General features: G+C 43.9%; 1 protein-coding gene across 8 annotated transcripts in view; it reads left to right on the plus strand.

The window, feature by feature from the left end:
* The window catches only part of CDC42BPB (CDC42 binding protein kinase beta), a 94,367-nt gene that overhangs the window by 8,928 nt on the left and 66,699 nt on the right, over positions 1–18,740 (plus strand). For all 8 annotated transcript variants that reach the window (XM_072038258.1, XM_072038259.1, XM_072038252.1 and 5 more), the window contains exon 2: positions 18,537–18,628. In XM_072038258.1, the coding sequence (XP_071894359.1) occupies positions 18,537–18,628 (92 nt within the window). The remainder of the gene's footprint in view (positions 1–18,536; positions 18,629–18,740) is intronic.

Here is an 18,740-nt window from a genome sequence, read left to right on the forward strand (position 1 = left end):
TTTTTGTGTATTCCTGAGGAAGGTGGATGTGTTGAAGACTTTAAATAAAGGCATGGGGTTGCTGTTACGTAGTGTGCCATCATTTGAACTGTGTCCGTGAGTAAGATGGGAGTGTAATTTCTGTTTGGATTCTGTTTTTTTGCTCACAGTTCTTTAAGACAAGGGTGGGAGCTCACCGTGCCCTATCAGTGGTTCCTTTTAGGATGACTTTGCTGCCCTGGAGCCATCTCCAGTTACTCACCCAAAAAAGGAAGCTCTGCTGTTGTGATTCAGAACCTCACCCGATTTGACTTATTACAGGGGGCAGGGAGGAGAACAAATTACACGTGCAAATGGCTAAAAGTGATCTGAAGGTCCTAAAGAAGTAACTGCTAGCTGGCAACCTCTGGCTGTTGGGTTATAAAGCAGGGGCAAAGGCTAGAGTTCATGGTAGGTGATCTTTCCATCTTTTTATGACTAATATGGTATTTTTCCTGAATTCACAGCGTATCATCTTTCGGAGCAGGCTTCCTGGGAAGCTGCAGATAAGTTAGCTTCTTGTGTCACAGGGAAGAAGCACAAAACCTTTCCTTCCAGACCAGCCTTAACTAGCAAAATGTCTTAGCAGCGTGCTGTGGTGTTGCTGCACAGAGGAGTTCAGTTTTTTCTTCTTACGTAAGTGAAGATTTGCATTGCTAGTAAGCTCAGCCGTGGGTTTCCCGGACACTCAGTCCAAATTTAAGTTTGGAATACTGACAATATCGAATTGTTTTCAAACTGTGGTTTCTGCTGCCTGGGTACTTCAGATAAAATTATACAAGGCAGTGGGCAGTGTAGATGCCTCACCGGAGACAGTGTCAGGCCCACGGACTGTCTTCATCTTGCTCTTAGAAGCTTTTACTGGTTATTAAGGCAACTGAGCTGTGGCTGTGGCTCTGTGCTTTGTCTTGAGAGCCGGCAGGATTGACTGGGTTGGGCGTAGTGCTGTGCCAGCAAGGCTCGACCCACTCATGTCTATACCCATGGCTGGAAATAAGTAGCTCGTGTGCACCCTGACATTGACAGCGTGTGATGTGAACTCTAAAGGTTTAAAAACAAACAAACAACAACAAAAAAAAACAAACACTGACAGTGGGGGAATTCATTAAAAATATTTTTAGCAGTGGAGAATCTTTCAGTGCTCTTAGGAAAGTGCCTTGCAGGGATTACCTTCAACATTAAGAGTGCACGTGTACCTGAGTGGCTCACGCCTGGAGCAGAAGTGTCCTGGTGGACTTGGACAGAATCAGAGCTGCAGGTACTGCAGTTACAAGCTTCCTGTTCTCACAGGTAGCATTAAACATGGCAAAGGTTTTGTTTAATGTTTCAGGCCCTTCTGGAGGGTGGGGATGGCAGAGATTACATTCTCTATACTTAGCCATTTGCATACCAGCGTTATTTTTCCTTCACCCTGTGAACCTCACAAAGTTCAGCGCAGGCACAAAGTCTCACACTGCAGAACTGTAAAAGCTGGGGAACGACCAGCCGGGGAGCAGCCTTGCAGAAAAAGGTCTGCGGATCCTGGTAAACACTGAGCTGAGACAGGCAGTGGTGTATCGCTGCAGAAACGGGGGCTGCCTCTGTGCTGGACTGTGCCAGGAGGTTGAGGGAAGTGGTTGTTCCCTTTACAGTACTTGTGAGGCCAGCTGGGGACTGCTGTGGCTACTTCTGGGCTTCCCAACACAGCAAACACATGAGCAAACTGGAGTCTTGGAGAAAGCTGGGGCTCAAAACGCACGATGTACACAGAAAGGCTGCAAGACCCGGGCTGGGTGAGCCTGGAGAAAGGGCATCCAGCCCCCAGGAGGAGGAGGATGAGGAGACAGACCCCTGGGAGCACAGTTGTGGTGGACAGGGGCATTCCCCCAGCAGCTGGATGGGCTCTGGACAGGGACCTGGAGAGCTGGCAGAGCCCCCATCCTACAAGGTCCCCAACCCACAGCTGGACCAGGCTCTGAGCAACCTGGCTGAACTTTGACGTTACCTCGCTTCTGAGTAGGGGACTGGACTCGGCTCTCCAGAGGTCCCTTCCAAGCTAAAATTATCCCAGTTCTGTATTACTGATTTATTTTTTCCCCCGCATTAGTAAATTTATTTAACATCATGGCTGCTTGAACACAAAAGAGTTGTTCTTCAGGCCTTTCAGAATGAAAACAGAAATAAATGAAATCCTTTTTTTTGTTGTTGTTGGCAGATAAAGTAGTTCAAACAACTTGTATGAATGTACCATTCATTTTTTTTTTGTAATTTAAAGTGTTTACCATGATGGGTTGGCTTTTTACCATGTAGGCTGAATACAAGTATTGACAAACTTTTAACTAATTTTTAGGCTTGTAAATGATGAGAAACTGAACTAATTTTTGTCTGTGGTGTTCTGCCATTTACTTAATAAAAGGAACAGCTTCCTTGTTCCTGGAACAGTGTTACCAGAACAGGTTTTAAGAACTTTGAACCTATGTTTTATGTCGATTGCTTTTCTGCGAGTACGGTTTCCTTATGTCTAGCTGTTGGTCTTGATAGCAGCTGAAGGATTTTAAAGCCTTGTCGCATGTAGCTATGAGAAGCCTGCGAGCCCTACGTGGGCATGAAGATTACAGGTTTAGCTGTTCTGCTGGCTGTGAGAGCTGTATCAAAGGGATCTGTCTGTCGTATTCTTCTATCTGACCAAGCTAACAACAGGATGAAATCCACCTTAAAGCTGTAAAGATGTCCCCTTGTTTTAGTTTTCCTTTGTAAAATAAAAATCTGTAAAACTTGCGTGAAGTTGGACTTAAAGTATGTTTTTCAGTGCTGATACTCTCAGTGGTAGTGCATCAGCAAACCAAAACCCACAATAACAGTTTCAGTGTTAAAATCGTATCACTGTATGGAAAACAGCAGGGTAAGTACTGTTGGTGGGAAGGATAACAATGTATAAAGGAGACAGAAAACAAGAACTGATTCCTTTATTAGTGGTGTGTTGTAAGTGGTGTTGGAGTGTACTAAGTGATGCTTGACTTTCCATACAATGAATTTATGTCCATGTTTGTGAGTTGGTTGCTTACAGCTGGGCATGTATGGCCAAAGGGAATCTCCCACAGCTCTCAGGAACATGACTGGATTTCTCAAAACACCCGTGGTTCCTGAGTGCCTGGGAGCCTGGCAGGCATCCTGATCAGTGCTATGTGGGTGTCGGGGGCATTCCCTGACGGCGCTGCGTGCTGCGATGTGATGCTCCATTACCCTTCTGGGGCAGGGGCTGTGCATGTACGTGAGCAATTGATGCTGTGTGTTAATCTTCCAGAAGAACCTTTTAAAAAGTCTTGTGTGGCTGTTTCAGTTGCCGTGGTTCAGTTCTCAGCTGTGCTCGTGTTTGATGCACAGAAGTGGTTCGCACTGTTCCAGTTTCAATGTACAGCTTCTCTGCTGGGATGTACCTGCACACCGTGCAGATACCCTAGGGAAAAACACGAGTGAAGTAATGATAATAACATTTTCTGTGCCGGCTCTTGCTGCATAAAACTGCTGAGAAATGTCATCTTCCTCCCCTCTTGCCCTTGATTTCCTCTTCTGTTTCATTGCTGGGAATTTGTATTTCTTGTTTACTCTTTGCATTTAGAGCAGCTGCCTTGCAGGGATGTCTATAAACAGCCCCACACGCTCATGTCATGACTGTAAGTGTGCTTGGCCTCGCCGATTGTATCATCACACGTTGGTGCTGATGGCTCTTACATTGAGTGCGTGCGTGGTCGCCACAGAAAAAAACAATACAAAGACTTCCCTGGCAAATGTGCCCCAGTAATTCATCTTCAGAGCTCTCTGGAGCTCTAAAATGGGTGACAGCTGGTGGAAGATAATGGATTATCTTTCTGCAAGATAGAAGCATGGGCAAGACCTACTTCTTACTCCAATCTCCTTGCCCTCATCTCTCCCTTCCCCCTCGTGTCCCATATAACACTTAAGAAGCCATCCTCTCTATTTTCCGAGGGGTTTAGGTGGGGAGCGTTGTTATTGCTTTTGTGTAAATGATTCGTTGGCAAGGAAATAAATTTAGCTGTGTGTAACAATTCATGGAAGAGGAAATCAACGCTGTCTACTTGCAATCTTTTAACACTTGTCCAGAAATAGATTGCTGAGGAGTCGGAGTATGTGAATGAAAAATTGCAGTGTTAGAATCAAAATAAGCAGGTACCTCCATTAGAAAGGGCTGGGGAAAGCACACTCAGTCTGTGGGTCAATATGCTACAAAATGTGGTCAGCCCAACCATCTTTATTACTTTGGGAAGTACCAGGTGGTCTGGACTATAAGGAAAATCTGAAACTGAGGTGATGTGCTAAACCATCTGATAAACGAGACTTTGAAGGGGTGAGATGAGACCGGTGGTACTCAGGAATAGGCAATGACTGAAAGATTCTTACTAGGCTTCTGAGGTTTTTTGGTGTGCTGTGATTTGTTCATGTAACAAGGCTGAGGCACCAAAATGACTTCTTATTTCTTTGAAAATGCATTTCTTATAGGGCAGTCCTTCAGAAAAGACCAACTTCTTAGATGTTGACTTCATGCAGTACAGCTGTAAATGTTCCTGGCGTCCCTTCTTCCCTTAAGATAAAGCTGAGCAGACAGGTAGGGGTGAGCTGCTGACAGCAACCGCACAAACTGCTCAGCTCTTAGGGAACAGTTCGTGGAACAGTTCGACACAGCTGCTCCTGGTGCTTAATTTTAAAGACTTAATAGAGCTAGGTTTTTAAAATGATGCTGATAGGAACTTTTTTTTTTTAATTCAAGTTATAAAGGATAAAGATTTAAGCTTCAAGAAGCTATGATAAAAGTGAAAATTGCCTGGCTGCTAGAGTATAAGCTTTACCAGAAGAGTAGTCCTCAAGACTTGAAGTCCTTTGCAGGGGGGTTGAGGAACAAAGATGAGCTTTAGAAGTCCATTCTTCCTTCTGCTCAGTGTGCCATGGTATCTCTTCAGAGATCAGTGTCATAGCCTTGTGGTATGTACCTGCCTGTAAGAGCGAGATTGGAGCTTTCATGTTATTTCAAAAGCCGTGAAACTGTCAACAGATTGAAAACAGCGCTGGTGATACTCATGTCCTTGCTGGATTCGCAGTGGCAACCTGCAGATGGGATGGCGTGTTACCAGATGAGCAGTTCCGTGCATCTCTTTCACGTAGGTTAAAAAAGGAGATGGTAACTGGTATAAATACTGAGAATCACAGAGATGGAAAAATAAAATATTAAAGATTATACCTCTTCCAGATTTCTTTCCATTAGAAACTTCCAGATCTGTTTACGGAACAAAAGGGTTACGTGGCCTCAGCTCCGCAGCACTAGCATCAAAAATGAGAGCCTGAGCTGCAGTATCAGGGCTGAAAAGTTTGAAAATCTTTAGAAGATTGTGGTTTGGGACTGAATGCTTTTTTGAAGTGAGTCAATACAAGTGGAAAAAATTACTTAAGAACTAAAACAATCACTGAATGGGCAAAGTAGCCAGGGTTTATTTAGATGACATTGGAGATAAATTAGTAAAGGAAAATATTAAATTCCGTGTGGAAAAATAGGGGAAAGGAATGGGGTATTGCTAAAATGTCATATAAAGAAAGAGAAAGCCAACCATTTGGTTTTTCTCTGCGTAAATAGTTGACTTCAGTGTCTATGCTAGTTTGCCCTTACTTCACAACATCTTAAAATATTTTGAAGACTGGCTGAAATTCCTTCTTGTTCTTCTGCTTGTGGTCTTGTCTTCTGCTTATGTTCTCCTCAGAGCCCGCAGTCTTTGTCAGATCTCTGGAAGGAAGTTAATATGTCTGTGCTGTTTCCTACTCGGGAAATGTTTCTGCGAGCCCAGCTACATGGGTAGGGCTTCCCAGCTGCCTCTGTGCTGACCTGCAGGTGCTCACCCTGCTCTTGCGCTGGAGCACGCAAGGTTTGGGTTGTTATTTTCAACTATTTGTAAATGAAGAGGTTGAGAGCCACCAAAATAAAGATTTGAGGTTACCAGCCTAGCACAAGCTTGTTCTAGACATCCAGTACCTGATTTTGCATTTTCAAGATCAAACCCAAATCTAGATGGGTTGTAAGTGGGGATGGCAAGGCAATTCTCTGCTTAAATGTGTGGAAATAAATCTTAGGGAAAAAGGATTTGGGATGCAGTGCTCACTAACAAAGAAGCCATGAGAATGATCTTTTAAATTCCAGTAAAGGGGAGGGTTGAAAACAGAAAAGTGGCATTTGAAAAGATAAGCTAGAAGCAGAATGTTCTTTCAGGTGCTGTTTCTGTCATTAAAGCTTGTGGGGTTGATCCTTAATTGCTAGGTCTGCCTTGAAAAGGTGAGGAGCAGGGCATAAAGGAATGGCATAAGTAATATTTACAGCTGAGTGTGATGATTGAAATTCTTTTCCTTTTTTAACGGATGTAACTTTGGTATCAGCTAAGGACGACAAACAGATTTTCGTTTCCTACTGGCTTCAAGCATACACAAGAAAGAGGGCTGACGGCCTGCTCGGAGACTGACCGAAATCATGAAACTGAATGGAGAATTCCTGAAAGATAACACAGCAAAGATCTTAAGAAAAGACAGGGGTAAAAACACTAAAATGCGAAAGCCTGTGTTTTTTGGCACATGCATTATAAAAGGAAAGTTTATTCAGTGTATTGTATGTAAATTGTGAAGAAGAAAGTTGTGTGGGGGTAGGTGCCAGAAATGCACAATGTGGGGTAGAGAAGAAAGAAAATCTTCCTGACTGTACTAGAGAGAGCTAAACTTAGAAGGCCTGGGGACTCTGAAATGTCTCTTGAACAAGGCATGGTGTTCTTCTTTTTAGATTCTTGTTCTGTAGGCTTTGCATATGTATGATATGGTAAAGCTCTTCAGTTCTAAGACAGTCAGATTCAAAAAATTCACTTTAACTCCAGGATTTGATTTCTCTGCCTATCTGGTTTAAAGGACAATGAGAAACTTTGAGCTTGTGTTAAATGGGATGTGTCTAATGTTTTATCCAACATGTTTTCTTTCAGAGCTCTTTAACAAGTATTCAGAAACAAACAAAAACAAATAAAACCTGCAATTCTGCAGGCTTCTCAGTTTTCTGTTGTCAACTTTTGCCTTTTTTGAAACATGAGCACTTAACAAAAAATCCCTGTACTGTTTGTTAGTGGTCCACCTGCATTCCTGGAGATCAACACCTAAAGCCAGATGTAGCATCTCCTTATATATTTCCAGTAGTTATTTTTCCCTGCGATATCCAGGCATCTCAGTTTTCACTGTAGCATATGGGATGCCTGGGGATAGCTGTAGACAAGCTTTAAAACATGCTGAGTCCAAATTGGACATTAAGGAAAAGGTGCTTGGCGGAATCAGAAGTGGTGCTCTTCCCAAGTAACTTATGCAAATAATTGATATTATTTACAGAAGATAAATATTGTCTTCTTTGGGGGGAGAGGATATAGGAGGGTTGTGTCAGAGGAACGCATCTTAAGGCTTAAAGATGCAGAGAGGGTTTTCATCGTGCCTTGCAAGGCTAGAAGAGTTGTGCTCACCCCTTTCTGCTGCTGTTAATGGTGCTCTTCGCCATGTCCAGCCAGAGGTGTTGGAAGTGTGGAGAGCCTGGGGTTTGTGTAGCTCTGCCACCAGCAAGACATTACAGTCTGAGTTTAAATACTGGCCAGTTGTGCTTCAGAGCAAGAAGGGCTCTGGTTGTAGAGTTCCTGTCCCAGAGAGGGCATGTTGGGCTGTGGGGTTAGTGTAAAAAGCAGGTGAAGAAGAAAAGCTATCTATAAATAGTAAAAAAGCCTCTCTGAACCTTTCACTACAATGCAAAGCAAGTCTTAGCAAGAGACTTCTTAGTATTCTCTGCAGATTTAAAGGTAATCCCCCTCTTCTCTGCTTTGGAGAAACTTGAGGTACTCGTCCCTGGCTCCAGCAGTTGCTTGGCACGCGTCTTTGTTGCCTTTGCGTGCAGCAAAAGTTTGACTTCCATTGACCTCTGAATGAGGTCTGGGGTTCTAAGGCCGTTCTGAACCGGGGTGAGTAATGTTGGAGAAAATGTCCTGAACGTTGCTGCCGTGGAGAAGGAAGTGGGAGGACCAGAAAGCTGTGCCACACCTGTGCTTCACCGAGGTGGTGTCGTCTGCGCTCTTTGTATTGGAGGGCATAGCAGGGTGGTTCTGTGATAGCACTGCAGCCTTGAGCTGTCAAAAACAAAACCAACCCGAACCAGGTGCAGCTCTGCAGCACTGAAAGCTGGATCTGGTGCCTCGTCCCCTGGGTCTTCGATTTCCCTGATGATTGTGTTGGTCTGGATGAGAACTGAAGTGTAGCAAAAAGGGTCACTGTGATCCCACTGCTCCCTTGCATGCAGTGCCAAGGCTGCAGCCAGGGCTGCTGGATGGAAGGATGGTTCAGCTCATCTCAGACTGTGCTATTTCAGATGACGACCTCTGAAAAAATACCCTGCAACCCTTCCTTTTACTTGTTTGTCCTGCTGTATTGGCCCAGACCCTATACAATGGTGTCACTGAATGGCAGTGATAATTCAGTTTGCTCGACTACCTGGAAATGGCTGCGCTGTGTTTCCTGGGAGCTCAGCTTTCTGCTGGGTTAGGGAGCAGAATCAGATGGGTGAGCTGTGACCTGCCAAATTTTTTCCAGCTAACACAGGGAGGAGAGCAGGGCTGGGCAACTGCCCCTCTGGGTGAAGGGCTCTGGGATTGCCTCGCTAACTTCACTGAGCTGCACCTGAAATTCACTCTAAATTTATAGGCATAGAAAAGCGGTACCTGTAAGGTGGATTTCTCTCCTGTTACTGTCAGTGTGTGTGTGGGGGTGCTTTGTCAAGAAAAGCTTATTAATAGAAATGTCAAACCTTTATAATAAGAGAGGTGGCATGATAGAGAACCAAAATAACGTATGAATTTTGCTGTTATGTAATGTATATGTGAAGTTTTTGGTTACTTGAGAGCGGCTTGTGTATATCCGGAGAAAACAAACAATAAGTATATTTGCTGTAAATAATAATTGATAAAATGCTCCTTGTCGTGAGAGATTTTCCCTTTAAGATGAAATAAAGCCTGCAGTTGGAGAGCTCAAACTTTGCTCGTATGATGATGTAAGGGTTGTTTCTTAACGTGAATGTGTAAGCTTGTATCACAGTGTGGTCATCAGATTGGAATTTTTATTTCTTAGGAGGGTGTGCGAGAGACTGGGTTCTGATGCAATTTAGTTAGACTCACTGTTGAAATTTGGGCGAGCTCAAATTTGAGATTTTCTTAATCTTTAGTCTGAGACCATCAGAAAAATAAGTGAGAATGCCAAAGGGTTTTCCTGAGTAGTCATAACCTACAAAGCATTCTACAAAAATTACTCTTAACTGGTTTTTAGATCATTCATCATGCAGGAAAAACAGTGGATTTTAGAAATATTTACAACTTTGTTATGGAGTGAGGGAGATTGAATCACTGATATTTTACTGTTTGGAACTAGTTGCTCGCACCGAAACATGAAACATTTTTTTCCATTACCGCTGAGCTTCAGTATGCGATCTCAGTTTGCTGCAGCTTCAGTTGCCTCTCCCAGCACCTGCAAAATCTGGCCTTGGAGCGCAGCACCATTCAGGTACCTAAACAAATAAAGCTGTATTGTGTTCTGTAGTGTTTGCTGTCGCCCTTTTCTTACAGCATTTTGACGTGCGTCTTGGAAGACCCCATCCCCGTGTGCTGCAGGGTGGCCAGGAGCAGCCTGGAGTACCCAAAAAAGGCCATTTTGTCCCCGCAGCCTCTTCCTGCGGCCTGCTGCTGGTGCTGCAGCTGCGCGTGAGTCACAGGGGGCAGGAGGGGATGGATGGACAAGGCAGGATTCGCCTGGAAACGTTTCCTGGTTCAACGTGCCACGTGAGCACTGCGATGAGCCAGGCAATGAAAGCAGAGCGCTGGTGGGAAGGAGGGACTCCTCCGGCAGCAGAATGGGTTTCCTGGATTAAAGCGGTCGTGCAACCCCCCCGTCAGTTGTCTGGGAGGTCAGGGAGTTAGTGTCTGGGAAAGGCTCATTCAGAGAGCTCGTGTGACTCGGTGTGCATGTGTTTTCTGGGCTGGATCTGATCCTCCTGAGGAAAACAAAGTGAAGATGAAGCTTAAGAAGGTGTTGGTATTAACAGCTGGTTAAGAGCAGAGCAGATACTTTATTGTGGAATGGTGATATTTTCCTCGTATTTCTTTACAATGTTTAAAAGGAAGGAAAACACCATGCTTGAAAACCTCATGAAATTCAAGTATGAAGCAAAATGCAGTCTTTCAGTCTCCTCAGAAAATCACAGCGTGCAGACATTACTGGGCTGCTGCACAGCAGATCGGTCGGTGAAGTCTCTAAGGCTGAGGAGGCCGACAGGCTGCCCGGGGATCCATCTGTCTGCTGGGAGAGCTGGGACCCTCAGCCAAAGGTCAGAGAGGCAGCAAGGCATCCCTTCTCCCAAACTGCCAAAGCTTGGAAAGAGATGCGAAAGGTGGGCCTACAGACTGCAGTCAGGAACGTGATTTCTCTAGGAGCTTTATAATTCTCATAAGAGAGTTGGGACAGGCCTTAGTCTCTCACGCTACTGACTTTTTGTTTGTTTTGTTTTGAAATGCCCTGGTTATTACTCACGCAGGTGCAGGTTTTATTGCTTGGAATGTGGCACCCGGTGTAGAAAGGTCTGTCTCTGTCCTGATGCATGTTATGGTGAAGCTGCACCAAACCTTTGTGGATGTGAAGTCTCTTCTAGGTTTCCCAAACTAAATGCTCTGCCCAGGCATATTTTCCTTGTCTTAGCACTAACAGTTCCATCTGCCAGCGTAAACTTTGGTACTGGAAAGACCCCTGCCTGATCTGTCATGTTGGCATATGCCATTACCTTTAGGTCTGATTTGCGTGGGGTTTTTGTTTTACCTGACCGTTATTTTTCCATAGGTAAGCTGCTGTCTGTATCTCTCTCTATATATATGTAGCAGACGGTCGCTGGGTGTTTGCTCTTGCACATGTAAGCCAGGGTGTATTTCCCCTCTGGCCTGCGAGAGCTCAGGTGCTGTCTGGCTCTCCGAGGAGCACGGCTGCGCTGGCAGGGGTGGTGCTGGCAGTGCCTCCCATCACTTGGACCTCGGTGTGCTCCTCGGTACTCGTCTGTGCAAACCTCGAGTGTTCTCCTTGGTGTCCTTTCCCTGTAAGCACGAGAGGCGGTGAATGGGCCAGCAGGGCAGCGAGCCAGCTCCTAAGAGCTCCTGGTAGCATTCAGCAGCGAGCTGGCAATGGGAGCGATTGCTGCCCGTGGAGCCCTTCTATGTGCTGCTTGCTTTTGGGGCTCACCACACAAAAACTGCGCTGAATGAATCGCAGCGACCACGGGTGAAGTTTCAAGGTAAATGCCTGGCTCTTTGGCCAGCAAGTGCAGTGATACTAATGGGATCAGAACCAGTGCTGCTGCTCTGTTTTTTTCTTCAGAACACTTCCCGATGCCATTACTCTTTAGCAAGGAGGATAAAGCGAAAACCTTTACATCTTTCTTGTAGATAGTTATCCCAAACCAGTATACGAACCCTAAATGCCAGGATTAGTGCTGTGACTGATGAAGCCCCTCCTGCAGCATCCTGCAGAAGCTCTGCAACACACAGTTCTGGTTCATGCCCCAAAGTGATGACTGCTTTGTCCATTTAAGTCTTTGAGGATTTTGTATGTGACTGTGTAATCCAAATCAGTCCAGGTGCCACCAAGGTATGTGACTGAAGGTGTTCGAGCACTCTGTTTTATATATGTTGGAAGCCTTTCAGAAAACAAAGCAAACTCCCTAATTACAGCCCTGTAACTTTGTGCGCTCCATCTTCAGCAAAGAGTTTCTTCTGTGTGCTCGTTTTCAGTTTCATAACCCAATCTTAAATTCCTTAATAAACTCACCGCTTATTAATTCTCCTGAAAAGTACTGGCAGTCGGCCTCAAGGAGGTTCAGGCTTCCTTGATGTTGTGTTAGCACAGGTATTTGTGACGAAGTGCTGCCCAGCCAGGCTCGCCAAGTCCTGGTGGCCTTGCCGGGGGGACCGAGGGGCCTGGCAGTGTGTGCAGCAGCAGAAGGCTGTCCTGTGAGGGCTGCGAATGTCCCACCGTGGGTAAGCAGCTTCGCTTCGCAGGTGTTCAATCCAGTGGAGCTCGTGCTCGTTGATAACCAAAGTCTTGCACCACTGGATTTGTTTGGCTAATGAATGTTGAGTGAGCGATGAAGGCTCAGATCACCGAGCTGGAGCCAGGCAGAGTAAGCGATGTGTGTGTGTTAGAGACGTGGGAGGGAGGGCATGGCAGGGGTGAAACACCCGGCAGAAAATGGCAGAGAACACAAAATGTGCCACCTTCGTCTGTAAGGAGCAGAGCTTTGTACAGCACAAGTTTGGCTTCCCATCTATTTGCGATCTACCTCCTTTCCTTGCCCTTCCCACTGTACTGCCTTCCTTTTCCTGATGCTCCTTTCCTTCCCTCCACCGTGTCAGTGTCCCCCTGCTGTACCCACAGCTCCCTCTGTGACCAGCACCAGCGAGGTGTCTGCTCTGCAGCTCAGTCTGTGCTCATTGCCCAGCTGTACACCTGCGGCAGCCTTTCCCATCGTGGGATGACTCTGTGGGCATCTTCCCTATCACCACTGGTGTTTATAGAACTTGGTATCTCTGGATGAGTTAATATCCCCTTTACCAAACCTCATTAAGTGTCTTAACAGGGATCAGAAGTTGCTGAGGAGGAGGACTGGGCTCCGATTGCCAAGCAGCGTGCTCGCATACCGTATTTCCTTAGGAAAGCAGCCTGACAAAAGGCACTCACAGGGCTGGCTGATAAGAGGAAACGCTGCACAGGAAAAGGGAGGCAAGGATCTGTAACTGGAAGAAAGGAAGGCTGGAGTCAACAAAGGATGGAGGAATTAGCAGAAATTTACACCTCTAAAATAGAGGGAAAATCACACAATCAAGCGGCGAGAGGATGGTACTGCTTTAAAAGGCGAAAGTGTGGGTTGTGGCAGGTACTTATCAGCCCCGGGAAGCTGGTTGGGGCTACCTGGGTGTGGGTATCTCTCAAGACAGGTCGACGAGCACTAACTTGTTGAACCTGTCAGCCTGCTGTTTTAGCAGCAATATCACAGGAATGCTGCTGCTTTGAGGAGGGTGCACAAAGGGCAAACGAGTTGCTTGATTTCTAGAGCCTAAGTTAGGAGGTGGTGGAAGGAGATGGTAAAACTCGCTTCTCTTTCATGTGCTTTCTCCAAAGAAAGCATCTGAAATGAAATACTGGATCTGCCTGATGGCACTGTGGCTCCACAGACAATTACCTGCGACATCTTCTGTTGTTTTTTTTGACATTAATATTTTGCAATTCACACGGTTTCCTACCGTGACGTTTTGTGCAGGGAGTGAGTAGATAAAGGGAGTGTGACAGCAGATGAGTTTCTGTGGAACAGATGGTTTGGCCATGCCTTCTGGGCAGGTCTACCTGAACGTTATCATCTCGTTATATAATGGCTTAAAACCCAAAGCACTCACAAGATCAGTTCTGAACTGTGAAGCTCTGGTGCAGGGCAGGCTGCTATAGGGATAGGCTGTCCAGGGAGGTTGTGGGATCTCTGTTCTTGGAGGTGTTTGAGACCTGACCAGAAAAAAAAAGCAGCATACCCTGCTCTGAAGTAAATAGAGATTGTGACCTGAGCGAGGAGGTTGGTCCAGAGACCTCCCGAGGTCCCTTTCAGCCTGAGTTGTCCTGTGTTTCTGTGTGTTAGTTCCTTACAGTTGTCACATTTATTTGAAACTTGAAGTTGCCAATGATAACAAAACATCAGATGTTCCTGAACATTTGGCAGTTTCTACTCAGTGATTTTTGTGAGTCTGAATTTCTGGGATCTTGCACTGCCAAACAAAACATGCACCAGTCCTCAAATCAGAGCTGCTGGACTACTCCACTGAAGCAGGAGTTATCACAAACCCAGGGTAGTTTTCTTGTCCCCTCCAACATAAAGGTACAAGCTGCTCTGATTTTGGGTAGTAAATTATTAACACAGTCTACACAGTTCAGAATCTGAACAGAAAGTACAAATCCAAAACATATGTCAATGCTTTTTGCTTTTAACCACATTCTAGCTTGGAGAAGGTTGCCCTATTATTTTTGAGCAGGATGTTGACAGTACTACACCATCCTTCCCCGAACCTGCATTTGGAAATGAAATCTTGGGTGTGCTTCTGACCTTGGTGGTGGTAGCAGAGCACAGGGCACCTTGGCTGTCACATCGGATCATCGCTGCTGTCCTTCCCTGCAGCTTCTGCTCCTTCGGAAACCATTCCACCTGGAAATGTCTTCTGTCAGGTGGAATAACACAAAGTGACTGCGGTGTAGATGTACACAAGAGACCTAAATCACAAAGCTATTTACCTATGACTGGGCTTCAAATTACATTTTCAAATTATTCAAATTGATGTTTCCTTTCTGTGCAAACAAAACATCCTAGTCCCATCTATCAGGCAAAGAGGAGAATGATTGGAATATAATTTGTTTGTGGGTGGAGAATTTATGCCTTTCGTACATACCTTGGTTTTCAGTGAAGAAATAAATGTTGGCATTTGGCTTCCATTTGCGAATATTGATCAAAACATAGACTCTTAATGTTTTGTAATACAATTCTTGAAAGCAGACGTTTCTTGGCTCCTTAAAAATTATTTTTTTTTCCTGTGTGGCCTTATGGAAAACACCCTTCTTCCAAGCAAGTGCAAATACAATAATGCAAAATCAGCTTGAGAGCAAAGCCGGTGCTGCATACAAATACACGGCACGCAGAACGCCTGTCCCAAATGGTGATCAGAGCCTCAGTTGTGAATAAACAAAGTCACGCAATTACTCAGAGCTGTTGTTACCCTGACAACAGCGTGTATATATAACAAAATTTAGTAGTGGCTGCCAGTAAAACCCCCAGTACAGTTAATGCTTCTGTTTGCCCAGATGAAATACTTTCATTAAGTTTTACATCAGTTCCAAATCATAAGTCCTGCTGTTAATATTGGGATCAAAGCTAATCAGTAATTATTCCTTCCAGTACATGGAGAGAATTCTGCTTTGAGTTCAGTATTTATAAAATAGTGAGATGTAAAAAGAAAAGCTCGAGCCCTTTACCAGTTATATAGCGGTGGGTGTATCACTTGGCATCATTTTGGCAGAGGCAGCCCATGGGGCTCTTACACGCTTTCTGGAGCAAGTTTCTGCTCCTTCAGTTTTGCCTGGTTTGTGTGTGCTGCTAATCCTGGGTGTTGGATGGGTGAGGAACAACAGGAGTCCTGAGGGGAAGCAGGAAAGCAGCTTGGAAGCATTTTGTGATTCCACTCACTAAGAGGTAAAAATTGTGCAATGCAGTACTTGAAAGCAGCAGGCTACATGCTGCTACAAACAATGGTCCTCTCCCAGATGTCAATAAAGTAAGCATCAGTTTGAGAATTACCGCTTCGTTGCCTCCTCTGGGCTCTGATTTGCTGCCTGAACTCCATTTTGGTCTCTGTGATGATGGGATTCCGTGGAAATTTGGTTCTATTTTCAAATTTTGTTTCCTTTTCAGAAACCTTAGATACCTTGCCAAAGACCTGCCGTTGTCCTTTTTGGGGGAAGTGCTATCCAGTGTGTTATCATTCTGTGTGTTCAGCTCTTCATGTTTGGTGCTGAACTTTCCAAGAGAGCTGCCACTGAAGTGGTTGTGTTTCTTACCACCAACGTTTCCTAAATAGTAAAAGCCAATGTTGATGAAGTGCACAAACAGCCTGTAAAAATAACTTGTTTTAGGAAGGAAAACTTCTTTTCATTAGCATATGTTAAATTAATTTTATGTGGTATTTCGCTGACAAATGGAGATGGAAGCAGTGGGACTGGCCTAGGACTTGTGGTCTTGGAGTTGGGATGGAGGTGCAGGGGGTGAGGTCTGCTTGTACTGAACGATCCAGTGCCCAGAAAGGTAGGAGTAGTGCTTTTTCTTAGCAGGCACTATTTCTTCTTTTTGCTTGAATTTGAGTCCATTTTATGCTTGATATATAACGAATATTTATTTTAAAGTAGAAAAGTAATTGAATTTTCACTTGCTTTAGTACAATTTAATGCATTTCTAAACTGAATCCCAATTTTTAGCAAGGTGAAATTTGGTATACTTCAAAGCAAGGGAAACTGTAGAAAATAACAGCATCACCGGTTGACAAAGTAATGAAAACGTAAGAAATAAAGAAATGAGGTTATTTTTTAACGTACAAGACAGCAAGCTGAAACTTGTGTAGGTTTGTGTTGGCTTGCTTTGAAAATTACTTGCAATTGATTTGTAGTGGCAAGGTTGTTTTTTTTTTAATAACTTGTACCAATTACATTGGGTTTCTGTTCAGTGACTAGAATTTTCATTAAAACTGGATATTAAAAATATATATATATATATCAGCTTACTATCTTCCACAAATAAAACTACTTGATTTCATTCCTACTTCCCTTGAATTGTAATAAAACCAGAAGGTGGTGTTCTGCTCAATTAGTCTGATGACCTGTGTTCTGCAGTAGCAATCTGTACCTTGTGTATGAAATGTTCACACTCATTTTGGATCTGTAACTGCATTTCTTCAATCCCTCCTGATCTGATGGAAGGGGAAAGAGGCAGAACCACGTTGCAAATAATTAATGTATAACATGATCGTCAGTAGTGGTGCTTTGTTGTACAGATGTCAGACTGGACTAATTTGTGGGTTTGGGATGAGGATAGTCTCAGTTACCCCTGTGGGAGAGACTGGTGGGCATCTCTGCCCTAAGGAAGTGGAGAATCGAGTAGGTTCCTCATGAAATTTCACACTTTTTGGAGAAACCTGAAGTTATCCAGTGAGAGGGGAATTGCTTGTGGATGAAACCTTTTCAATAACAGTTCTCTCAAGAACAGAGAAGAAACATGACTGTTCTTTAGCCAGGGTATTTCTTCATTCTATTAGCCGCTGTGAGTTTGTGCGGACAAATTTTCATGCGTTCATGTTTTGACTTCTTATAGAATCCGTAATTGAGTTCAGACTTGTGTGGCTCCTATGTGTTTGTAAGGTTTGGTTTGTTTGTTTGCATCTGAAATACACCGGCAGTCCAGTGCCCTCTTTCATAGGAGATCTGCTTGGTTTTTAACTCATTGGTTTATAATCATAATGCACAGGGAGGTAAAACGGGAGTCTGGGTGGAATTACAAGTTGTAGTTCTGTGCAAATGGAAAATATGTTTTTAAAACCTTCAGTCTTCTTAGTCTGGGAATGTTTGTGATTCTGTGAAAAGAGCAATTTTTTGTGCTTAATTAGATGTGTAAGCGTTCCTTGTGTATACACCGTACTTTTGTACAATTCAGCTGGCACCACTGTTCGTTCTTATTGATTTGGTCTAACAATTCACTATTTATTCTGATTATTAATGATTATTGTAACAAGTATCTAAACAGTAATGCTCTTTGCAGAATATGTGAGAAAGAATTATGAATTGGGACTAGAGAGGAGAAGATGGATGGGATCTGCAGGTACAGCAGAATTTATTGGCTAGATGCTTTGAGAAATGTGTGGAGTCCAGCAGGACCACTATAGCAAAGTAAGTGTAGGTCAGTTCATTGCTGGCCACCTTTCAGGCTGCAGCCCTTCAAGACTTGTTCTAGCTGAGATCTGGCAAATGTGATTCTTGTTTGTTTGTTTTTAACAGAAAAGATAATTCAAAGTAACAGATTACGTAGAATTCATTGCTCTTGAGCAGACAGCTATCTCCTGAAAGCAGGCTTTTAAGACTTCAGTTTGTAGTAACTGAAGAAATGAAAAATGAAGGTGAACTCTGCTTAAGAGGAAAGTTATTCCAGTAGCCAAAGGATAGCATGATTCTTCCTTTAGGGTTTTACACATAATGAACGAGCTCTTTTCCCATTTATTTTTTTTTGTTCTTTGCTGACTCATGAAACCCTAAAGAAAGGTAGGGTGGCAAATCAAAACCTCTTTCTGAAAGACTTTGCACTTAATGGAAACAAGGCAGAATCCCAGGCTGAAGCTGATACTGGCCATCCATGTGTTAGGGTGATTTAGTAATGGAGTCTATAGCTTTCTGCTCACAAAATAGGGAACTTCAGCTTATTTCTGTCTATATCATGCACAGCCCTCCTTGATTGCAGCTCTAGAAATGTCAAGTCTGTGTGGTCATGTAATCACTGCTAGAGTACTTGGGTTGTGGCTCACAGCACAGTTCTTGGTGGTGGATAAATATGGTAGATAAGCTAACTGATAACAGAAGGTGGAATCTATACAGTCATAAGCCAAAAGCTTCAGTATTCGTAGGATTAAACTTTTTTTTTTTAATTCTAAATGTTAATTGCATTCTGTAATGAATGTTTTTCTTCTATCTGTACATTCTAGCAGTAGTTGGAAAAGCGCACTAGATATACTGCAAGTACTGCAGACTTCTGTTTTATGGATTACTTTGATGTATAGGATTTCTGTTAATAGAGTTTTCCTTTTCTTTTCCCTAAACAGCACGACCATTTACGAAGTTGGTAAAGGAGATGCAACTTCACCGCGATGACTTTGAAATTATAAAAGTGATTGGAAGAGGTGCATTTGGTGAGGTAAGATAATTTTGCTCTCAGTTGTAGTAATGCCACTTTTATCACTTGTGCATCTGATTTCTTGGTGCAGTTGAATTTGCATTTGTCCTAAAGACAGAAGATTCACACAGAT

The sequence above is a fragment of the Anas platyrhynchos genome, chromosome 5 (assembly GCF_047663525.1).
Source record: "Anas platyrhynchos isolate ZD024472 breed Pekin duck chromosome 5, IASCAAS_PekinDuck_T2T, whole genome shotgun sequence".
Lineage (NCBI taxonomy): Eukaryota > Metazoa > Chordata > Aves > Anseriformes > Anatidae > Anas > Anas platyrhynchos.